General features: G+C 37.3%; 1 protein-coding gene across 1 annotated transcript in view; it reads left to right on the plus strand.

The window, feature by feature from the left end:
• LOC128205466 (cullin-associated NEDD8-dissociated protein 1-like) overlaps positions 1-26,348 on the plus strand; it is a 107,029-nt gene that overhangs the window by 62,243 nt on the left and 18,438 nt on the right. Inside the window, exons 13-20 of the mRNA XM_052907116.1 lie at positions 653-838; positions 2,471-2,582; positions 2,850-2,943; positions 11,569-11,767; positions 11,951-12,141; positions 19,282-19,367; positions 24,844-25,038; positions 25,687-25,749. Coding sequence (XP_052763076.1) covers positions 653-838; positions 2,471-2,582; positions 2,850-2,943; positions 11,569-11,767; positions 11,951-12,141; positions 19,282-19,367; positions 24,844-25,038; positions 25,687-25,749 — 1,126 coding nt within the window. The remainder of the gene's footprint in view (positions 1-652; positions 839-2,470; positions 2,583-2,849; positions 2,944-11,568; positions 11,768-11,950; positions 12,142-19,281; positions 19,368-24,843; positions 25,039-25,686; positions 25,750-26,348) is intronic.

A 26,348-nucleotide genomic window follows, 5' to 3' on the forward strand; every position in this document is an offset into this window, starting at 1 on the left:
AACAGCAACAACAACAAAATGGCCGACTTCCTGTTTTTCTTTAAAAAAAAACATCTCCTCTTAAATCAAAATTCAATGAAACTTTACAAGAAGCTTCCTTAGCTAACCTTCTACAAAAAAAACAACAAGGGGTCACGATTGATCAACAACAATCTGGCCAACTTCCTGTTTTGCTTTAAAAAACATTACAGGAAGCTTCACTGCATGACCCTCTACAAAAATACAACAAGGCATTGAGATTGATCAACAACAACAACAACAAAATGGCCGACTTACTGTTTTGCTTTAAGAATAATCTCTGAAACTACCAGGCAAAATTCAATGAAAATTTACTGGTAGCTTCATTACATGACCCTTTACTAATATAAAACAAGGCATCATCATCAGTAAAGACATGTTTAAATTGCAACATTTTTATTAATGCTTTATCACAGAGTTGTGGCCCTTTCCTTTGGTGAGCCTTTAAGGGCCATCATGACCCTCTTGTTCCATATTGTTGGTGTACAAACTTTTAACTTTGGGCAATTACCTATTACCAATAAATTGTTTTAAGAAAAAAAGCAGTTTATAACTTAGTTGAACAGTTTATCTAAGTTGTTTTAAGAATATGGTCCCCAGGAGTGTATGATATAACACAATCTTTACATTGTAGGCCAGTGCTACTACTGCAGGTTCAGGTCGGTGACATCGTGAAGGCCGTACACAAACAGTTAAAGGAGAAAAGTGTGAAGACGAGGCAGGGATGCTTCTCACTGCTCACAGAGTTGGTTCTCGTCCTGCCTGGGGCTCTCAAGGACCATCTCCCTATGTTGGTACCCGGGATACAGTATGCGCTGGGGTGAGTTTGTATTAGCTTGTCTGATTCTCACAGAAATCAAGCCTTTACATGCAAAACATTTAACCTTTGCATATCTCTAAAACCATTAAACCATTAAAGGTATTCACATGAAACCAGTGACAATATACAGATGTGTAGCAAGGTACATATATAACTCCAGCTTTAATAACTGTATAGTATTGACCCTAATTGGCTAGAAAGAAAAACAGACCAGCATTGGCATCTCTTGTTTATGTTGAGTTGGATAAGTGGTATGGTGACTTAAAAATTACTCACGAAACCTAGCTTTGGTTTAAATGCCTTACCATATTTCCCTGACTATAAGGCGATCCGCTTATAAGACGACCCCCTTACTTTGTCCATGAAATCTGGTGTTTTTGTCTCGACTCGTTTATAAGACAGGGTTGATTTTTAAAGCAAATACAGCACTAAAAATTCTCCAAGTCTGTAATAATGTTCAAGCTAAACAGTCACTTACCAACTAAATTTGTTGATTTGCTTGAAGAATTTTGCCGATGTAATGTCAACTGTGAACTCTCTAATGTGGAGGTAGGTTAATAATAGAACAGGTTACATGGTTAAGGATTTATTTAAAGTATCATTTTTTCATACAGCCAAAGGTTCATTCATATTTGTAGGAAACTCAAATATATAGGCCATGAAGTGAAGGTTCTCAGAGGAGTATTGATTTTTATTTTCCGATCGTATGGTATGTTCTAACCAGTCTAGACGCAATCTTGGGAGTTAAATGGGTTCATACGGTATTCGACTGACCTATTTAAATACAAACCATTGCAATGCACCTTTGATCTTTACACAGCTTGTGCTGTGACTTCACAAATTGTACTGTTTGATCTGCAGCCGACAACCCAGCACATTCCATTTCATGTGTTAATAAGTTAAATTTTTGCAGGTGTTTGTTTGGATTGCAGTTGATAGGGCTTAAATTTTGAGAAATTAATAACCATTGGTGATTGCGGATAAATTAATGAAATGTATATTGATACGAGTCAGTTACATTCTGCATGATATACGCAAAGCCTAATCGTAAGGAAAAAGTAAGTTTTATTTACGACATGGAAAAAATAACAATTTTTTTTTTTTTCAAAATATTTTAAAAAAAATTCCAAAATATTTTAATTTTAAAGGCAGCTAAATGATTATGTCTCCTGTGATAAACAACATGTTTGGACCAATAACAAGCGTTATATCGAGTGTTATCGTAGCGAAACAAAGCAGATGGTCGTCTTAATACGATGGGTGTGATTGTGTCACTTTTATTGGGGTGTCATCAACAGACAATAAATCAGTCAGTCGAATACCGTATGTTGAATATTCCTGATTCTGGCTCTATTCTTTCTGAATTTCTTAAATAGCCTCACTTATAAGATGGGCCCCCTAATTTAAGGTTAAAAATCGGGACCCTATTTCCCCGTCTTATAGTCGAGGAAATACGGTAATAGACTGGTGCTATAAGATGCACAGGCGCTTCATAGAAACATATGGGTTTGCCAAAATAACTTACAGATGTGTGCCTTAGTCTTCCATCACGAAATAACCAGCCTTTTTAAAAAAATAGCTAGTCATAATACTGTTGCTTTGAGACATTTCACATTTGAAAAATTGTTTCAGTGATAAAAATTCCACATCAAACATGAAGATTGACACGCTGGCATTCCTAAACTGTATTCTCAGCAACCACAACCCCGTGGTGTTCCATCCCTTTGTCAAGGTCATCCTGCCAGTAAGTGGAATATTGCTATTTGCTTATGCAAAGTATTGTGTACATAACTGGACTCTTGTTGCAAGTGAATGATGATAATCAATAAAAACAGTATATAGGAAGGCCAGAGATTTGTCAGTAGTTTACTAGAATGTTTACAACCATTTTAAATAATGTTATTATTCTTGTAATTAAACAAAACAATTAATGCTAGGTTAATACTTGAAATTAACAACAAATTAAAAAAAATGTCAAATTTATATTGAGTTTCATTTTTCTCCTCATCAGCCAATAGTACATGCAGTAGGCGACCCATTCTACAAAATCACATCGGAGGCCCTCCTGGTCACCCAGCAGCTTGTTAAGGTCATCAGGCCTCTTGGTGAGTCAGATTTGTGTGCATCTAGATGAGTCAGATCAATAGTGCTACAAAATCATTTAAAAGGGTTTCTTGCTCATCAAGCAGATTGTTAGGGTTATCTCCAACATGTTCAACAATTAGAGCTCTAAGTGTGACCTCGAGCACTCTGTTTCTAAATGCAAGTGCAAGCTTGAGCTTTCAGGTGTGCTCATGATTCAACTTGAAAGGTGTTTCGCTGAAGCAAACAAGATGGCTGCCAAAAGTGAGTCTATAAAGTAGGTTGTGATGTCTTTAACTCACACAGACAAGGAACAACAGTAAAATTTGTATGTGCCTTTGTTAATACAGGTTATAATTGTATTAGGGTTAAACATTCTTTTGATCCTTGTGAAAATGTTTATTTTTCTTGTATACATGGTCACCATAGTGACCTACATTGAGCGCAAAAACACTTTCAGTTACACAAAATGTTATCCTTGGAGCGCTCAACCAAGCACCCAATGTGTTGAACTTGCCACAATCCTCTAGGTGATTCAGCTCAGTGTTCATTTAGGTTAGATAGACCAATGGTTTTACAGATTACTTCAAATGTTTGTCTGGTCACCCAGCAGCTTGTTCAGGTCATCTGGTCACCCAGCAGCTTGTTCAGGTCATCTGGGCTTTAGATGAGTCAGATCAGTGTTCATCATGGTGCTAAAAATTAGAGTGCCACATATTCATACAAAATGCTATGTGAGAGCACTCCTAAATTGAGCAAGAACTTAGATCAAAATAGGGAGAAATACCTAGGAGGTGCTCTCAGCCTACATATTGTTGCATAGGAGTCAGTTGTAATTGCTTGTTAAAAAACAGCATCGTGCCCCAAGTCACCCAGCAGCTTGTAAAGGTTATCGGACCTCTAGGGGAGTATCATCAACTCAAAATTGGTGTACAGTACATCCTCTTCTCTTAAGTTATTATTTTCATAACAATACAGAATAAACAAAATGAATGGGGGCGGGGGGGTGCGGGGGGCATATTGTTTTTACCCTGTCAGTCAGTCCGTATGGCACACTTGGTTTCTGCTCAAATACTTGTGAACGTTATGGAGGTTGGTCATGACTAGTACATTTTGATTCTGGGATCAGAGGGTTAAAGGTAAAGGTTGCTGTTACCTTGAGGTTATAAAAAAAGTTTTTTTCGCTGAATAGCTAAAGAATGCTTTGCACCTAGGAACTTCATACTTAGTATACCTGTTGGTCATCACCAATTGATAACCCCTGATCAAGATCTAGTATACCTGTTGGTCATCACCAATTTATAACCCCTGATCAAGATCGTAATATAGGTCACGGTGACCGTGAGGTAAAAAAAATACCTCCACTGAATAACTAAAGAACACTTGGGCCCAGGAACATCATACTTGTATGCTAGTAGGTCATGAGTAGTAGATGACCCAAGACTTCCCATGATCAAGAGCCAATGGCCCGAGACTTCCCATGATCATGAGCCAATGGCCCGAGACTACCCATGATCATGAGCCAATGGCCCGAGACTTCCCATGATCATGAGCCAATGGTCCGAGACTTCCCATGATCATGAGCCAATGGCCTGAGATTTCCCATGATCATGAGCCAATGGCCCGAGATTTCCCATGATCATGAGCCAATGGCCCGAGACTTCCCATGATCATGAGCCAATGGCCTGAGACTTCCCATGATCATGAGCCAATGGCCCGAGACTTCCCATGATCATGAGCCAATGGCCCGAGACTTCCCATGATCATGAGCCAATGGCCCGAGACTTCCCATGATCGCCAATGGCCTGAGACTTCCCATGATCATGAGCCAATGGCCTGAGACTTCCCATGATCATGAGCCAATGGCCCGAGACTTCCCATGATCGCCAATGGCCTGAGACTTCCCATGATCATGAGCCAATGGCCTGAGCCTTCCCATTAAACCTGATTTACCTGTTGCATGACTCATTGCTAGCAAAAACCTTGCTTGTCTTCTCTTTTTGACTGAAATTCAAAAACAAAATTAGCCAAGTGTTGGCATTTGCTCCGAAATGCTCTAGTTTATACATTACTGTTAAGTTTAGCTCATCCAATTTGAACCATGAAAAGGAGAAAAATACCTTTTTTAAGATGAACGACCTCTAATAAGGGCTATTTCAGGAAAAGGTTATGGGAGAACCGAACAGAAATTAATTAAAATTGTCTTGATGGAGTGTGTTAAGGGAGTTCAAATTGTCTTGGTGGGGGTGTTTAGGGAGTTCAAATTTTTGTCATGGGGGTGGGGTAAACTTCATATTCATATGTGTTCTATTGGGGATCTCAAATTTGACCCGTCCTTTTATTATAAGTTGCGATAGAAAATTTCATTTTTGGACGATTTTAGATTTAGCCATAATTGGGTAGAGCTGTTTTATAGGGGAAACGTTAGTTTGATAAAGTACTGAAATATCAAATCATCTCTGATAAACTTACTTCTTTTACATATTATATTCTGTGTATTTTTGTTGAAATCTATAATTGATCATTTATCAAGACATTTAATTGGGGCCATTTCCACACCTTTATTTTAACAGTATGGTATTTTTTCTAATAACAGTGTAACACAAATTAGGGTGTGAAATTTCGGAAAGGAACAGCTTAAATGAAATATTAACTGCAGTTGCTATCATTTAGTACCGGTCTTTAACGATACAAGTTAAAATGTCATTAATGTTGTATTGACAATAAGACAGGTATACCCTTTTATTCCGTACCAACATGTTTATTTAATGGCATTTTGGCACGTTATGAAACCTAGTGCACTCGTTGCTAAAAATATGCTGACAAATTTCCATGTAACACATTTCTTGCCTAAACAAAATAATTATATTTATGCTAAATTTATAAACATGTTTGGTTGAATGCAAAATGGTAGACCAAAATGTTTACCATTAAAATTTAGAACTTAAGCATTATTAATGAACATGTTGACTCGATGAAGATATGTAAATTATTATCTTATTTATTATGTTTCATAGCCCATATGTATTTCCAAAATTGCTAATGAAACTTGAAACATTAATATTTTATAAGAAAAGTGTTACGTTTTAACTGTCTGTAATAGTGATTGCGATTAAAAATGGGAATAATTTTTGCTAGATATATTTATTTTTTTTACACAAAAACGATGTATGACATTTCTTAACTACTAATGTAAATGAATAATCGAGTATCATATATAATTATACCCCCCAAAACAAAGTTTGGGGGGGTATACTGGAATCGGGTTGTCCGTCTGTCCGTCTGTCTGTCCGTCTGTCCGTCCGTTTTTTTTTGTCCGGGATTCATCTTTGTCGTTATTGAACAAATCTTTTTCAAACTTTCAAATATTAATGACCATGATGTAAACCTGTGCCTCCGTGGATTTGGTCAGAGTCGCATGATCCTGAGTGGAGTTGTGGCCCCTTAATGAGTTAAATTGGGCAAAATTAGCTTTGTCCAGGATTCTTCTTTGAAGCTATTGACCAAATCTTTTTCAAACTTTCAAATATTAATGGCCATGATGTAAACCTTTGCCTCCATGAATTTGGTGGGAGTCACATGATCCTGAGTGGAGTTGTGGCCCCTTAATGAGTTAAATTGGGTAAAATTAGTTTTGTTCGTCCTACTCCTTCGTCATTTTTGAATGAATCTTTTTCAAACTTTTAGCCATGGTGAGAACATTTGCCCCTGTGATTGTGGTTGGAATCACATGATCATGTCTCCAATTATGGCCCCTGAATAAGTTAAAATAGGCAAAAATTATACAGCTTTGTCTAGCCTAATCCTTGGTCATTTTTTCTCATTTTTTCTATAAATCTTTTTCAAACTTTCAGATGTCAATGACCATGATATGAACTGTTGAATATGTGATTTGGTGCACCTGTATTAATCAGAATGTTTGCATGGCCTTAAAAAGACCTTTAATTGATTTTGTCCTTAAAAAGACCATCAAAAGTCCTGAAGTTAGGTGCATACAGGCCTTAAATTTGTTACAATATTCGCTTTGGTGGCCTACTCCTTTGTCATTTTTCAATATATTTTTCTCAAACTTTCAGCTATCCATGACCATGATGTGAACATTTGTATATGTGATTTTGTGCACCTGTATTATTTCCTTGGTACTCATGTGTGGGGGGGAGGTGGTGGGGGTGGGTAAACAGAAATTGGGTTGGCAGACTGTCAAATTCACCCGTCCACCTTCATTTTGGAATATCCTGTCAGGAGTCATGACCCCTTTATGGTGAAAATGAGAGAAACAGGTTTGTTATCTCCCCTGAGGTGGGTGGGAGTGGGGTAATATTCGCTTTGGTGGCCTACTCCTTTGTCATTTTTCATCATGACCCCTTTATGGTGAAAATGAGAGAAACAGGTTTGTTATCTCCCCTGAGGTGGGTGGGAGTGGGGTAATATTCACTTTGGTGGCCTACTCCTTTGTCATTTTTCAATATATTTTTCTCAAACTTTCAGATATCCATGACCATTATGTGAACCTTTGTATATGTGATTTTTTACACCTGTATTATTTCCTTGGTACTCATGTGTGGGGGGGTGGGGGTGGGTAAACAGAAATTGGGTTGGCAGACTGCCAAATTCACCCGTCCACCTTCATTTTGGAATATCCTGCCAGGAGTCATGACCCCTTTATGGTGAAAATGAGAGAAACAACAAACTTTCAGATATCCATGGATATCCATGACCATTATGTGAACCTTTGTATATGTGATTTTTTACACCTGTATTATTTCCTTGGTACTCATGTGTGGGGGGGTGGGGGTGGGTAAACAGAAATTGGGTTGGCAGACTGCCAAATTCACCCGTCCACCTTCATTTTGGAATATCCTGCCAGGAGTCATGACCCCTTTATGGTGAAAATGAGAGAAACAGGTTTGTTATCTCCCTTAGATATAATCTGAATACTGCATTGTTTTTCTTGTCCCTTAAACTAAATAAATGTATTGCCTTGTGCTTTCTAATGATACCATAACTAAGGCCAAGGCAAACAACCTAGACAGTGAAGGGTTGGGGGGTATTCGTTAGCCTTTGGCTTACAGTTCTAGTTTCAATTATATAATGATGATAAAAGGAAAAAAAATCCAAAATAGTTATGGAATAATTTTATTGCTATAAATGACAAACTTTGTTGCACATATCATACCCCGTGTCATAACCTTGCCAATGGATTATTTCTTTCCTGCTTTGAATTCGCCGCAGGGTGGGCCATAAAACCATTATCGTACAGTTGAATACACAATTTCTGGGCATCAATTTTTTACAACTTTTACATAAATGTTCAAAAAGGACCAAAAGATATTTAAAAATTCATGATTTTGAAAAGTGCATTTAAAAGAGAAAAAAATTCTGCATCGTAATCGGCTGGAAGCTAAGCAATCTGATGTCTATAATAACTTTAAATAGCAAAACAATTTCTAGTTTCTTCTTATTTCAATGTAACTTTTAATGACCAACAAAACCCTTAAAAAGGACCAAAATGTAAAAATCACACAATTAATACTAAACCATCATCTTCAAGGGCAAGAATTATCCTAACATATATGTAGGAAGTAAGTTGATCTGTTGAAAGACTAAGTCTTGAGAACTGTTTAACAATAGTTTCCCTATATAACTCTATAGGCACTTTCTCTTCAGCGGATTTCTCCAAAGTTGGCAATGGATGACTTTGACTGTGACCTGTTGACCAACTTGCTTATTTTTGAAGCTACAGCAATGAAACTTGGACCATGTGTGGAGTTTTGAAAACAATTATCAATGTTCTCCTCTGATGACCTTGACTGTGAAATTTTGACCAACTTATCATGTTTGGAGCTAAATCAATGAAATTTGGTCCATATGTACTGTTATTTGAACAAATATCAATGTTGTCCTGAGCTGACCTTGACTGTGACCTTTTGAGCTTCTTTCTTTCTTTTTGAAGCTTTAGCAAAGAAATTTGGACCATGTACACAATTTTGACAACAAATTTCAATGTTGTGCATGAATGACCTTGTCTGTGATCTTTTGATCTATTTTTGTGTCGCCTGAAAAGACGACATATATGGGTTACTTTTGTCGGTGGCGGCGGTGGCGTCCGCGTCCCATTTTCGCTTGTCCGGGGTATATCTCTTAAACTATTAGTGGTATCAACTTGAAATTTTATATGTAGATATATCTAATTGAGGGCAAGTGCAGTGCACAAGAACTGTTACTCTTGCTTCCATATTTTTAGAGTTATTGCCCTTTGTTATTTTTCATGCTTAAAGTTTTGTCCGGGGCATATCTTGTAGAATATAAGAGTTATCAACTTGAAACTTCATATGTAGATAGATCTCATGGAGGGCAAGTGCAGTGCAGAATAACAGTAACTCTTGCTTTCTTAGTTTTAAAGTTATTGCCCTTTGTTAATTTTCATGCTTAAAGTTTTGTCCGGGGCATATCTTGTAGAATATAAGAGTTATCAACTTGAAACTTCATATGTAGATAGATCTCATGGAGGGCAAGTGCAGTGCAGAATAACAGTAACTCTTGCTTTCTTAGTTTTAAAGTTATTGCCCTTTGTTAATTTTCATGCTTAAAGTTTTGTCCGGGGCATATCTTGAAGAATATAAGAGGTATCAACTTGAAATTTCTTAGCTAGATAGATCTCATTGAGGGCAAGTGCAGTGCACAAGAACCGTAACTCTTGCTGCCATATTTTTAGAGTTATTGCCCTTTGTTAGTTTTGTCCGGGGCATATCTTGAAGAATATAAGAGGTATCAACTTGAAACTTCATAGCTAGATAGATCTCATTGAGGGCAAGTGCAGTGCACAAGAACCGTTACTCTTGCTACCATATTTTTAGAGTTATTGCCCTTTGTTAATTTTCTTGCTTAGGTTTTGTCCGTGGCATATCTCGTAAACTATCGAATGCCACCTACACTTGAAAGTTAAATGGCAACATCATTGTCTATAAATGAATAAAATGCCAATCTAACAGCTATAACGTCGACAGTAAATAATTAGTCAGGCGACACATCCGATTCGCGGAGTTCTAGTCTTATTTTAAAAGCTACAGCAATAAAACTTGGACCATGTGTACAGTTTTGTAAACAAATACCAATGTTATCCTCGGATGAACTTGACTGTGACCTGTTGACTTCTTTCTTGTTTTTGAGGATACAGTTATGCAATTTTGACTATCTGACAGTATTTGAAACAAATATCAATGTTGTCCTTGGATGACATTGACTATGATCTTTTGACCTTCTTTGTTATTTTTTAAGCTGTAGTAATGCAATTAAGACCATATGTACAGTTCTGAAAACAAATATTTATGTTATTCTGGGATGACCTTGACAGTAACCTTTTGACCTACTTTCTTTTTTTGAAGCTGCAGCAATGACATTTTGACCATGTGCACACTTTTGAAAACAAATATCAATGCTGTGCTTGGATGACTTTAATTGCAATTTTTTTACCTACTTTGTTATTTTTGAAGTCTCTGTTATGAAATTTCGAGCATGTGTACATTTTTGAAATCAAATTTCAATATCGACATTGTCAGGTGACCTTTTTACCTTCTTTCTTTTTTTTGATTCTACAGTTTTGAAATTTGGACAATATGTACAGCTTTAAGAACAAATATCAAGCTATTTTGATTACGAATGTCAAATGATTTTACTCAGTTGAGTGATTTAGGGCCATCATGCCCCTCTTATCTTAATTCAGTACCTATCCTCCAGAACAATTTTAGCTCGACTATTCGAAGAAAAGGTGGGCTAAACTACTCGCCCCGGCGTCGGCGTCCGGTTAAAGTTTTAGGGCAAGTTGGGATTTTCACTTATAAGTCCAATACCCTTCATTCAATTGACTTAATACTTCACACAGTTGTGCAGGGCCATCACATGATGAGGTTAGATAACTCCATATTATTCTTTACACAGATTATGGCCCATGATTGACTATGGAACTAAGGTTAAAGTTTAAGGGCAGGTTGGGATATTTATTAATACCTTCTATACCCTTTGTTCAATTGACTTAATACTTCACACAGTTGTTCAGGACCATCACACAATGAGGTTACATAACCCCATATTATACTTAATACAAGTTATGGCCCTGATTGACTTAGGTTAAAGTTTTAGGCAAGTAAAAGTTAAGGGCAAGTTGGGATTTTAATAAAAAAACTTCTATACCGTTCATTCAATGCACTTAATAAAATTCAAAATTATATACGTCCATCTTACAACAAGAAACATAACTCCATTTTACCCTAAATACAAATTATGGCCCTTGAATTTTTTATTTTTTTTTATTTTTTTATTTCTTTTGAAAGGCATATTTGTATATTCTTAACCACATTTTCATAATGGGAAATCAAGTTATTTGAATGACTTGCGTCATTGTTCAGCCGGGCTGGTGGGAGAGCAGCATCAAAGTCACCTTATATATCGAATAATTTTAGTTAGGTTTGACATAAAGAGACCAAACTTGGTAATATTACATCGTTATTGTATTCACTTCTAAGTCAAAGCGGCGTAGTCGAGCACGCTGTCTTACGACGGCTCTTGTTTTTCTTGAAACAGCCCTAAGATACACTTTTTAACCTGTATAATGATATCATACTTAATCATAAATGTATCATGTTTTTCAGATGTGGAGGTAGGCTCTCAGTTTGACTTTAAGCCATATGTTAGAGAGGTGTACAAGTGTTGCCTGGTGAGGCTTCGGGCAGCAGACATTGATCAGGAGGTGAAAGAGCGTGCCATTTCCTGTATGGGGCAAATTATACGCAACCTGGGAGATACACTGAGCTCAGAGCTACGAGAATGCCTGCCTATCTTCCTTGAGAGGTTGATATTGCTGTATACATAATTTCTGGTTTAAATAATTACATTTTGTGTATGGGCTAGTTCTTTTGGGATACACTTGTTGGTTCAGAGTTACAGGACGATCTTCCTTGAATTTTGTAGTTGTTTGCTTTTACTAGTGTTAGTATAGCACAAATCTTTAAATGATTCACCATCTTCATTCAGGCTTAAGAATGAAATTACAAGACTGACAGCTGTGAAGGCTCTCACAATGATAGCCAGTTCCCCATTGAAGATTGATTTACGACCCATACTCACCGATGGAATACCAATACTGGCTTCCTTCCTGAGGAAAAACCAGAGGGCCTTGAAACTTGGCACTCTAGCCTGTTTGGATATGCTTGTGAAGAACTGGGGTAAATATTATTAAACCCCCACATAGTGGTGTTGGCTATATAGTAATCACCTTGTCCTGCCAATAGGTCAAGAGTCAGTAGATCTGTCTTTCTGCAACTTGGAAATTGCTTCAAACTTCATAAACTTACCGTAAATGACTGGTTATAAGACGATAGGGGGTATTAGACGCAGGGAAAAAAATATGTGCTAAATCGGGGAAAAAAACTTTTAATTTATGTTTTGGGTTAAAAGACGCATAGAAAAAATGTCAAATTGTCTGGCATTTTCGGCCACCATGTTTGTTGACAGTGACAAAAAATTTTTTTTTCGTGAAAATGGCGATGGTTATCTTTAAAACCATACAATGATAACACAAAGCAAAATTGGTTTCATTTTTATTCGTTTCATGTGATATAAAACATAACAGATTATTTAAAATAAACACATTCAATCAGCACATATTGCACAAAGAAACACACAAATTGTCATTCACTAATCCTTAAATCGCTTTCCTCAAAGCCCTCAAATTCCTCGTCATCGTCGTCACTCTCGAAGAAACGCTCCATTTCATCTTCCGTCATGTCTTTGGTCGTCTTGTCCGTGTAGTAACCGCCATTAATTCGTGCTTCTGTTTTCGCCACTTGCGTACGTTGACCTCATTCATCGTGTACTGGCGACCCGCTGCACGATTGCCGTGCTCTTCAGCATAGCTGATAACAGCTAGCTTTTCTCGTGCTGTGTACGATGTACGCACTTTCCCCATGATGGCACTAAAAAGTACCTAGTGTGACAATTTGTTGTTGGATGGCACTAAAAAGTACCTTTTATGACAATTTGTAAGATTCTTTCTGACAGTATATCGTAAACAAAATACGTCAAGAATGATAAGTTAAGTTTTGCAAAGACCTTATATTGTACGAGTTTGTTCTCAAAATGTCAACACCTACAGAAAAGAATAAAGAACGTGACAAAGTGCGAATAAACAAGACCATTATCGCAACAGTTTGTAGTATTGGTATGTTAACAGGTTAAAGGCAGTCGAGTTTTTCACACCTTATCGTACAACTGACAAAAAATATTTTGACAGTGCCCAACTTTGCTTTCTTATATGCAAGTTTAATTATTGTTCAATTCAATTTATTATTCAAAATTAAATTGAATAACTTTAATCGAAAAACATTTAATCCAAAAATATTTTTGTTAAAATTATAAACGTCTTACGATATACCGTATACCGATCTTTAATTTGCCGTTTTAACCCGTATATAATCGATCAATATGACGCGAGTAACTTCCCTTTCTACATAAATGTAAACAAACTCTCAGCTTAAAAATCGACCTCAGAAAAAAACTTTGAAAAATTGTTACGGGTTATTATACGCAGGCATTTTTTTGCATCGAAATCTGAGGAAAAAAAGGGCGTCTAATACCCAGTCATTTACGGTATATTAAAATCTCAGATAGGGAAGTGCATTGAACAGGAGCCAACAATCTGGCTTAAGTATTTTTTGAGTTATTGCCCTTTGTTTATTATGCCCCCGAAGGTTGGCATATTAAAATCGCACCATCCGTCCGTCTGTCCGCCCGTCTGGCTCAATAACTCCTGTCCGGGCTGTAACTTTCCCTTGTATGGACAGATTTTAAAATAACTTGCCACATGTGTTCCACATACCAAGACAACATGTCGTTTGCAAGACCCATGTCCCTACCTCTAAGGTCAAGGTCACACTTAGTGTTTATTCACAATGGAATGCTGCATATAAGGACATAGAGCATAGGTTGTCGTGTCTGGGCTGTAACTTTCCCTTGTATGGACAGATTTTAAAATAACTTGCCACATGTGTTCCACATACCAAGACAACGTGTCACATGCAAGACCCGTGTCCCTACCTCTAAGGTCAAGGTCACACTTAGATGTTTATTCACAATGGAGTGCTGCATATAAGGACATAGAGTATAGGTTGTCGTGTCCGAGCTGTAACTTTCCCTTGTTTATTCACAATGAAATGCTGGGTATATGGACATAGAGTATAGGTTGTCTTGTCCGGACTGTAACTTTTTCTTGTATGGATAGATTTTAAAATAATTTGCCACATATGTTTTACATACCAAGACGACGTGTCACGTGCAAGACCCATGTCCCTACCTCTAAGGTGAAAGATACACTTAGTGTTTATTCACAATGGAATGCTGAATATAAGGTCATAAGAGTGTAGGTTGTCAAATATGGGTGGTATTTTTTTATGTTCAGAGGCAATTTAAAATAAATTGCCATATGTATTTGACATGTAACGGCAAGATGAACTTTTCATGTTCTGACCTTTTTATGCCCCAGAAGGTGGGCATATTAAAATCGCACCGTCCGTCCCACCTTCCTTCCGTCCGTGTGTCCGGCTCAATAACTCGTGTCCGGGCTGTAACTTTCCCTTGTATGGACAGATTTTAAAATAACTTGCCACATGTATTCCACATACCAAGACGACGTGTCACGTGCAAGACCCGTGTTCCTACCTCTAAGATCAAGGTCACACCTAGTGTTTATTCACAATGGAATGCTGCATATAAGGACATAGAGTATGGGTTGTTGTGTCCGGGCTGTAACTTTCCCTTGTATGGACCGATTTTAAAACATCTTGCCACATGTGTTTCACATACCAAGCTGACGTGTCAAGTGCAAGACCCATGTCCCTGCCTCTAAGGTCAAGGTCCCGCTTAGGTGTTTATACACAACTGAGTGCTGCATATAAGGACATAGAGTATAGGTTGTCGTGTCCGGGCTGTAACTTTCCCTTGAATGGACAGATTTTAAAACAACTTGCCACAAGTGTTCCACATACTAAGACGACGTGTCTAGTGCAAGACCCGTGTCCCTACCTCTAAGGTCAAGGTCACACTTAGTGTTTATTCACATTGGAATGCTGCATAAAAGGACATAGAGTATAGGTTGTCGTGTCCGAGCTGTGACTTTCCCTTGTATGGACAGATTTTAAAACAACTTGCCACATGTGTTCCACATACCAAGACGACGTGTTGTGTGCAAGACCCGTGTCCCTACCTCTAAGGTCAAGGTCACACTTAGTGTTTATTCACAATGGAGTGCTGCATATAAGGACATACAGTATAGGTTGTCGTGTCCGGGCTGTAACTTTCCCTTGTATGGACAGATTTTAAAACAACTTGCCACATGTGTTCCACATACCAAGACGAAGTGTCGCGTGCAAGACCCGTGTCCCTACCTTTAAGGTCAAGGTCACACTTAGTGTTTATTCACAATGGAGTGCTGCATATAAGGACATAGAGTATAGGTTGTTGTGTCCAGGCTCTAACTTTCCCTTGTATGGACAGATTTTAAAATAACTTGCCACATGTGTTCGGCATACCAAGACGACTTGTCGCGCGCAAGACCCGTGTCCCTAGCTCTAAGGTGAAAGATACACTCAGTGTTTATTCACAATGGAATGCTGAATATAAGGTCATAAGAGTGTAGGTTGTTAAATATGGGTGGTATTTTTTATGTTCAGAGGCAATTTAAAATAACTTGCCATATGTATTTGATATGTAAAGGCAAGATCAACTTTTCATGTACTGACCTTGTTCATAGGTCAATGTCACATTCGGGGGCATTCGTCACATACTGTGACAGCTCTTGTTCATACCAAGGTCAATGTCACATTCGGGGGCATTCGTAACATACTGTGACAGCTCTTGTTTTTATACTTATTTTTTATCCAAAGCATAGTCTGAAAGTCTGAGGTATTGACTTCAAACCTCATATACAGATCTCATTTAGGAGAAGTGCACAGGAGGAATGACTGCAGAATTTTTTTGAGTCATTGCCCTTTGTTAATACATACTTACTTTTGTCTAGCCTGTATTGTGCTGGCAAGACATAGTTGTCAAAATGGCGGTTCCGTGTATGTGCCATTGTCCATCAAACTTGCCATAAAGGTCCACCATGATAAGGTGGCATTTCGCGCACAAAACCCAGGTCTGTTCCTCAAAGGTCAAGGTCAATGTTAGAGGTGAAAGGTTGAAATGATCCTTGTCCAGGCTGTATCTTGACCATGCATTATAGGTTTTAAAGAAGCTTTCCCTGAAAATTCACCATGATGCACAAGACCCAGGTCTGTATTGTCAAAGGTCAAGGTTGAAATGACCCTCGTCCAAGCTGTAGCTTGACCTTGCATTATAGGATTTTCACAAAAACTTGCCATGAAGAGTCACCATAATGAGGTGTAGTGCCGAACAGGTCTGTTGCTCAAAGGTCAAGGCTAGAGGTCAAAGGTTGAAATGATCCTTGTCTGGGCTGTATCTTGACCATGCAGTATAGGATTTTCGAAAAAAAACTTGCCTGGAAGGTTCACCATGATAAGATTGCGTGTCACACATAAGATTCAGGTCTGCACCTCAAAGGTCATGGTCACGCTTAGAAATCAATGTTTGACCACAAAGGTCAAGGCTTCAAATGATCTTTATCGGGTCTGTTTCTTGACCATGCATTATAGGATTTTCAAAAGACTTGCCATGAAGGTTCACAATGGTGAGGTGGTGTGTTATGCACAAGACCTGTACCTCAGAGGTTAAGATCATGCTTTGAGGTCAAAGGTTGAAATAATTCATGTCAGGGCTGTATCTTGACCATGCATAATAGGATTTTCAAATAACTTGCCATGAAGGTTCATCATAATGAGGCAGTGTCATGCACAAGACACTGGGTTGTATCTTAAAGGTTAGGATCACACTAAGAGGTCAATTGTCAAAATGCGTAATGTTGATAGGATTGCTCTGGACTGAACCTAATCAGATCTGTATCTTTACCATGGATTATAGGATATTCATAAAAAATTGGCATGTATTGATCATCTCTATGTTATTCTGTATTGCAATTCCAAGGAAGAGCATTATGTCTGTTTTAAAGGCTCTTTAATAGACTCAACATGTCGCCATTTGGTGTCTAGTTTATCAAAAGCATATCTCCCAATTTTCTTCAAGTATTGACTTCAAACTTTATATACAAATACATCTCATTCAGGAAAAGTGCAGTGCACAGGAACCATATTAACCTTGGATGCAGTATTTTTTTTACTATTTGCCCTTTGTGTATTTATTCTTAATTTTTGCCTTGGGCATTGCTCAAAAAGTCCTTAAAGTGACTCGCTCATGTTTTTGGACCAAAAATTAGTATTTTTGGTAATTTATCCGAAAACACTTATTTTATCCTTATTTTACTTTATGATATCGAAATTTTAGATAGAAATACAGTTATAGCATAAAAAAGTATTTAGTGGGGTTTGAACTCACGGTGATACGACAAGAAAAAAGAAGAAAACAGCCGGCTAGTCCACAAGGCCACCAGGACTTAAACAAAAGTGATGGATATGTTGACCTGTTAAGGATACATTACATGATAATGCCAATCAACCAATCACACAACACTACTGCCGTAATCACTTTACTAACCCAATCTGTGGTCTTCAAAGACGATATTTGAGCAAATAACTAGATTTGCTGAAGGGTTCCAGCTTTTGGTATTTTTGTTTTAACACTTCTTATGATTTGCCACATTTTATTTTGTAATAGAAAAAAAGTGCATTTTACAAACCATGAGCAAGTTACTTTAAGGTATTCAATTCAAACTAAACATACATATATATCTCATTGAGAAAGTGCATTGCACAAGAACCATTACTCTGGTTGCTTAACATTTTGAGGCATTGCCCTGTGTCAATTTTCTTTCTTATTCTTTGTCCAGAGCATAACTTGAAACGTCTTACTTCAAGCTTCATATACAGATAGATCTCATTGAGGAGAAGTGTCATGCAAAGGAACCATACCTCTGGCTGCAGTATTTTTTTAGTTATTGCCCTTTGTTAATTTTTATTCTTATTTTTTATCCAAAGCATGAAATTCAGGTACTGACTTCAAACTTTATACATCTCATTCACGAGAAGTGCAGTGCACACAAACCATGTATTTGGGTGCAGTTTTGTTTTACTAATTGCCCTTTGTATATTTCTGTCTAGAGCATTACTCAAAAAAGTATTTACTTCAAACTATACACACACATATATGTCATTGAAAGAAGTGCAGTACAGTATATTTTGAGTAAAGGCCCTTTGTTTATTTCATGCTTATTTTTGGTCCCAACCTTAACTCAAAATCTCTTTGAGGTATTAACTTCAAACTTCTTATATAGATATGCTTCATTTAGGAGAAGTGCATTGCACAAAACCATATCTCTGGGTGGTGTCTTTTTACTTATTGCCCTTTGATAATGCTAATGCTTAATTTTTGTGCAGAGCTTTTGAGGTATTGTCTGTAAACTCTTAATACAGATAGATCTCATTGAGGAGAAGTGCATTGCCCAGGAACCATAACTCTGGCTGTAGTATTTTTGAGTTATTGCCCTTCGCTAATTCTCATACTTTTGTAAGGAGCATAATTTGAAATGTCCTTCAGCTATTAACTTCAATCTTTACATGCAACTATATTCCTTTTTTAGAGAAGTGCAGTTCACAGGAACTGGATGCAAGATTTAGTTATTGCCCTTTGTTAATTTTCTTACTTGTTTTGACTTCAACTTTACAAAAGCAACATTGTTATGTCTTTAGTAAACTCAATTTAATAAAAAAAAAAATGCCTTATTTCAAAGATGTTATTGTCCTTATATCTTTTAATAAGTAGGTCTGTTAACTTAATTGATGCCTTCTCACCGACAAAGGGCATTCAAGGAGCATACATCACTCCCAGTGATACTCATATTTTAAGAAGCCAGTGAAATGGGGGTATTAATTAAATCCAGTGAAAGCGCTAGTTGTTTAATGGTGTGAGTGGTAGCAGTTATTTTTTAATAAGAAAAAAATATGAAAAGGGCATATTTTCCTGCAACTTTGTATTTTAATTATGTTCAGGAATTTTCATGCTAAGTGAAATTTAAATAGCACCGAAATCCTTTCAAAGCTGTTTCAAAGTCATTATCATTGCAAATCACTTTTATATGGAAGAGAATTCTGTGATTAAACAGTTCTGGTCTAATTTAAACAATATTTTCATGTAAGATTACCAGTTTGACAAATTGATAATGGTGTTTGTACACTAATTTCTTACTTTAGACATTCAGCTGTGTATATTTATTTTTAGTTATAAATGTTTCATACCAGGTAGTTCCCTGACTGGTGATATGATAGCAGACATGATGCGAGAAATGCCGCCTCTCATCAACGAGAATGATCTCCATGTTTCACAGGTGTGTTTATAGCACCGTAAAATTTACAATGTCCTGAATTGTGTTTAATTCAATTTTATTTTACACCAGTTTCAGGGCCATATGGCATTTTTAAGACCAGACCAGTCAGTCTGTATGGAAATACCCATAAGCAGTGTCCTTTGTTTATCAGTTTAATGTTGTGTTTTGATGCCTTAAAGTGTTAATTAACAAACATGCCCATTTGTCAATGTTGACTGGTCGCTTTCATTATTTCTGTGGGTATTAACATATAAAGTGGGAAAGGCTGGTCGTTAAAAAGTTTTAAAGGCAACCAAATATAATAAATAGAGTGTTTGAATTTATATAAACCTACTAGGAACACATTCAGGGGTCTCAGCTAGGGTGATTGTTTTGTTAGAAGTGACTTGTCCCTCCAGCCAAATTAGGGAGAAGTGGGGAGACTTTTGGGAGAAATGAAATGTACAGTAACAACTATATTGAGATTTCATATATAAGATATATATTTTTATATATATATAATCAAATAAAAAAGTAACATCACATGGGCATTCTTTTCTTTAATAAGTCGACCGGATTCGCGTGTAGCTCATCAGGGCTTATATTAAATGTGTAATTGCTACGTCACATGTATACACATATTTGAGTATGCAACGTCAATTGTGATTCTTAAACCGGCACTTTACTATTTTATATTTATATGAGTACTTAAAGTAGTTTCAAAAACTTAACTAAAAAATACTATTTCCATTGTTTTATACAGATCAACTGTATAATAGACCTAATTTTCATCTGGAAAAAACTCAAACAAGATGAAAACAATCAATTTAACTTCAATACATACAAAGTGAATTTTGTTTTCTTCACAGGACATTGCGACAGGTAAACACCAAAATTTTACCTATCAAGCATTTTTTTACCTGTCGCAATGTATCAAACAATATTTAGTAACATCAACTTAAATCTTAATTTTAAGCCTCTTATTATGCCCCCTTTTAAAGAAGGGGGGTATATTGCTTTGCACATGTCTGTCGGTCGGTAGACCAAAGCTTGTCCGAGTGATAACTCAACAATTCCTGGACGTATGATCATCAAACTTGACATGAAGGTTGAGCCTGACCAGTAGATGACCCCTATTGATTTTAGGGCTCATCGGGTCAAAGGTCAAGGTCACAGTGACTTTTAATGGTAAAATAATTTTAAAGCTTGTCCAAGTGATAACTCAACAATGCCTGCACCCATGGCCCTCAAACTTGACATGGAGGTTGGGCCTGACCAGTAGATAGCCCCTATTGATTTAGGGGTCATTGGGCCAAAGGTCAAGGTCACAGTGACCTTGAATGGTAAAAGGTTGTCCGAGTGATAACTCGACAATGCCTGCACCCATGGCCCTCAAACTTGACTTGGAGGTTGGGCCTGACTAGTAGATGGCCCCTATTGATTTAGGGGTCATTGGGCCAAAGGGCAAGGTAACAGTGACCTTGAATAATAAAAGGTTGTCCAAGTGATAACTCAACTATGCCTGCACCCATGGACCTCAAACTTGAAGTGGAGGTTGGGCTTGACCAGTAGATGACCCCTATTGATTTTAGGGGTCAAAGGTCAAGGTCACAGTGACCTTGAAAGCAAACTTGACAATTCCTGGATATTGGTCATCAAACTTGACATGAAGGTTGGGCCTGACGAGTAGATGACCCCTCTTGACTTTGGGGGTCATCGGACCAAGGTCAAGGTCACAGTAACCTTTAACGCAAAAAAGTTAACAAATCTTCTCCCAGTGATATCTCAACAATGCCTGAACATATGATCATCAAACTTGACATGGAAGTTGGGTCTGACCATGAGATGACCCTTATTGATTTTAGGAGTCATTAGGTCAAAGGTCAAGTTCACAGTGACCTTGAATGTGAAAATGTTTCGAGTGATAACTCAACAATGCCTGCACCCATGGCCCTCAAACTTGACTTGGAGTTGACCCCTTATGATTTTAAGGGTCATCCGGTCAAAGGTCACGCTCACAGTGAACTTAAGCGAAAAAAGCTTGTCTGTGTGATAACTTGTCAATGCCTGCACCCATGGCCCTCAAACTTGACATTTAGATTTTTTGGTGACCAGCTGATGACTCCTATTGATTTTGAGGTCATAGAGTCAAAGGTCATGGTCATAACACTCTATCCTCACACTTTGAATGGTCATAATCTTAAAACTGTCTCAACGGCATCCAATGTCAGTGACAAATCAGCTGTCATTTTGGTCCATGCATATTTCATTCAATTGTCCATATAATCCTGACAACATGGCGCTCAGGGGGGGCATAATGTTTGACAAACATTTCTTGTTTAAATAATTGCCATGGTTACTGATCAGATCAACATCAATGAATACTTGTCAGTCATAAAAACGAACATGATTTTCCAAGACAATGTGGAAGTCACTCTGATTGGTCATTACTTCTCCTGCTTTAATTTGGATGACATGAATGCCTAGTCTCAATATTTTGACATTGGAAACAGCATTGTAAAATGTTCTGTGATTTCAATATTGCTTTCAACTAGCGACCAGACAATCGGAATTGCTTAATGCAATGATTTGACCGCTGGAAAAGGGGCTTAATACTTGCTGGTTGACAGTGCATTTACAATTTGCTAAAAAAAATTGCAAAGTCAATATCACTGATGTTATTAATGTCACCCCCTCTCTAAAGCCCTTGCATTTATATAAGCTAATACATTACTAATACATATCTACAGAGTGGATTCTTACTCTATATTAATTTATATAAGCTAATACATTACTCCAGGTGGGACGTATACTCGATCTTCTGTGCCCATTTATATAAGCTAATACATAACTCCAGGGGGGATGTATACTCGATCTTCTGTGCCCATTTATATAAGCTAATACATAACTCCAGGGGGGATGTATACTCGATCTTCTGTGCCCATTTATATAAGCTAATACATAACTACATTACTCCAGGTGGGATGTATACTCGATCTTCCGTGCCCATTTATATAAGCTAATACATAACTACATTACTCCAAGGGGGATGTATACTCGATCTTCTGTGCCCATTTATATAAGCTAATACATAACTACATTACTCCAGGTGGGATGTATACTCGATCTTCTGTGCCCATTTATATAAGCTAATACATAACTACATTACTCCAGGGGGGATGTATACTCGATCTTCTGTGCCCATTTATATAAGCTAATACATAGCTACATTACTCCAGGGGGGGATGTATACTCGATCTTCTGTGCCCATTTATATAAGCTAATACATAACTCCAGGTGGGATGTATACTCGATCTTCTGTGGCCATTTATATAAGCTTATACATAACTCCAGGTGGGATGTATACTCGATCTTCTGTGCCCATTTATATAAGCTAATACATAACTCCAGGTGGGATGTATACTCGATCTTCTGTGCCCATTTATATAAGCTAATACATAACTACATTACTCCAGGGGGGATGTATACTCGATCTTCTGTGCCCATTTATATAAGCTAATACATAACTACATAACTCCAGGGGGGATGTATACTCGATCTTCTGTGCCCATTTATATAAGCTAATACATAACTGCATTACTCCAGGGGGGATGTATACTCGATCTTCTGTGCCCATTTATATAAGCTAATACATAACTCCAGGGGGGATGTATACTCTATCTTCTGTGCCCATTTATATAAGCTAATACATAACTACATTACTCCAGGTGGGATGTATACTCGATCTTCTGTGCCCATTTATATAAGCTAATACATAACTACATTACTCCAGGGGGGATGTATACTCGATCTTCTGTGCCCATTTATATAAGCTAATACATAACTACATAACTCCAGGGGGGATGTATACTCGATCTTCTGTGCCCATTTATATAAGCTAATACATAACTACATTACTCCAGGGGGGATGTATACTCGATCTTCTGTGCCCATTTATATAAGCTAATACATAACTACATTACTCCAGGTGGGATGTATACTCGATCTTCTGTGCCCATTTATATAAGCTAATACATAACTCCAGGGGGGATGTATACTCGATCTTCTGTGCCCATTTATATAAGCTAATACATAACTACATTACTCCAGGGGGGATGTATACTCGATCTTCTGTGCCCATTTATATAAGCTAATACATAACTACATTACTCCAGGGGGGATGTATACTCGATCTTCTGTGCCCATTTATATAAGCTAATACATAACTCCAGGGGGGATGTATACTCGATCTTCTGTGCCCATTTATATAAGCTTATACATAACTCCAGGTGGGATTATACTCGATCTTCTGTGCCCATTTATATAAGCTAATACATAACTACATAACTCCAGGGGGGATGTATACTCGATCTTCTGTGCCCATTTATATAAGCTAATACATAACTACATAACTCCAGGGGGGATGTATACTCGATCTTCTGTGCCCATTTATATAAGCTAATACATAACTCCAGGGGGTATGTATACTCGATCTTCTGTGCCCATTTATATAAGCTAATACATAACTACATTACTCCAGGTGGGATGTAGACTCGATCTTCTGTGCCCATTTATATAAGCTTATACATAACTCCAGGGGGGATGTATACTCGATCTTCTGTGCCCATTTATATAAGCTAATACATAACTACATAACTCCAGGGGGGATGTATACTCGATCTTCTGTGCCCATTTATATAAGCTTATACATAACTCCAGGGGGGATGTATACTCGATCTTCTGTGCCCATTTATATAAGCTTATACATAACTACATTACTCCAGGTGGGATGTATACTCGATCTTCTGTGCCCATTTATATAAGCTAATACATAACTACATTACTCCAGGGGGGATGTATACTCGATCTTCTGTGCCCATTTATATAAGCTAATACATAACTCCAGGGGGGATGTATACTCGATCTTCTGTGCCCATTTATATAAGCTTATACATAACTACATTACTCCAGGGGGGATGTATACTCGATCTTCTGTGCCCATTTATATAAGCTAATACATAACTCCAGGGGGGATGTATACTCGATCTTCTGTGCCCATTTATATAAGCTAATACATAACTCCAGGGGGGATGTATACTCGATCTTCTGTGCCCATTTATATAAGCTAATACATAACTACATTACTCCAGGTGGGATGTATACTCGATCTTCTGTGCCCATTTATATAAGCTAATACATAACTCCAGGGGGGATGTATACTCGATCTTCTGTGCCCATTTATATAAGCTTATACATAACTACATTACTCCAGGGGGGATGTATACTCGATCTTCTGTGCCCATTTATATAAGCTTATACATAACTCCAGGGGGGATGTATACTCGATCTTCTGTGCCCATTTATATAAGCTTATACATAACTACATTACTCCAGGTGGGATGTATACTCGATCTTCTGTGCCCATTTATATAAGCTTATACATAACTCCAGGGGGGATGTATACTCGATCTTAAGTGATATGTGTTCCACTTTTCAGTTAACCCTTAACCTTCTGACCAGCATATCGAAGATGCACAAGAGCTCTATGTCTCTGGTGCCTGGAGAGATTTTACCCCAGATACTTGTTCTGATGCAGTCACCTCTTCTCCAGGGTGGGGCCCTAATGGCCATGCTGGAATTCTTCCAGGCTATAGTTGGCCTGCCTAAGCTAGGATTTAAGGACTTATTACAGGTAGGAGTTTGATGGGAATTAATGTTAGTTGATTTATTGCAAACTTAATCTTTGCAATCATCTGGCACCAATGTAATTGAGAGTTTTCTCTGGTTAAATCATTATCTTGTTCAATTTATAATCACAGGTAAGTGAGAAAAGATTAACATTCAAGATTTGAATGTTGTTTATAGATGTAGATGATAAATTGTACTGTATATCTGCTGGCAGTGGCATTTGTTAACATTTTTTGTGGACAGAGTTGAGTAATTGTAGAATGTAGAAAATGCATGTGTGTCTAAAAGCTGCCAAGTATGTAGATTTACAGTAGCTTATCTGTGCAAATTGTTTAACCTTGACCATAAGTCATAAACTCTGTCAGGTATTTAAATAAAACTTGGTTCCCAACTTGCCAGGGACAATACACACATGTACAACAAGGCTTTGAAAGGCTGGCTTTAATCAACATTGGGTAATTACCCTTTAATGACTGAATAAACAAGCACGGACAACGGCTATGTGGTACTCTTCTTGTTTATCAACACCTAGAGTTTGAATCATCAAGTTTGTATTGGTCAGTAAGACATGATTTTTAAGAAATGACAATAATGCATGTAAATAATGCTCAATAGACTAGATGTGACATGTAATGTTGGGAATGTATTTCAGATGCTGATCAAGCCCATTTATAACCCTGTCAGTCATTCAACCCCTTTCTCCATACACAAACAGGTAAATCATGCTTAATGTTCTTTTGCTCTATCTACAAAGCCCAGAGAAAAAAATAGTTTTACATTCACTTGGTTATAAAAAAGGAGAAAATTGTGTGTTTAAAATATGTGCTACTATTCCTACTATTCCGATTTTTATCCGCCTTCAGTTCAAACCAAATTTCTGCCAAAAATGGACTGGTGAGACCTGGATATCTAAAAATTTCACAAGTCAAGCAAATAAATATTATCTTCAAGTGCTAAAAATAAACTACAATGATTTGAGTAAATAATCAAATAAATACACTGAATGTTGATTTTTCTAGGTGTATGGACTTTCAAAGGTATATGATTCTGTCTATGATTTTCATTGATCTCCTATCGAGGCTTTGGTTGTAAAAAGAAAAAGATTTATTTATTATGGCACAAATTAGAAGCTGAAATATATCATCATTAATCATTATAAATAATATATCAACGGCCAGATAAAACATACAAATGTATTTCATGTCTTATACCATTTTCTTTGTTTGCAGGACAGTGAATTTTAAGACAATTGATATTAAAAGTATGCAAGTACAAAAAAACAATAAAACATAGATGCATGTTTTTTTCAGGCAG

The sequence above is a fragment of the Mya arenaria genome, chromosome 10 (assembly GCF_026914265.1).
Source record: "Mya arenaria isolate MELC-2E11 chromosome 10, ASM2691426v1".
NCBI classification, from domain to species: Eukaryota; Metazoa; Mollusca; class Bivalvia; order Myida; family Myidae; genus Mya; species Mya arenaria.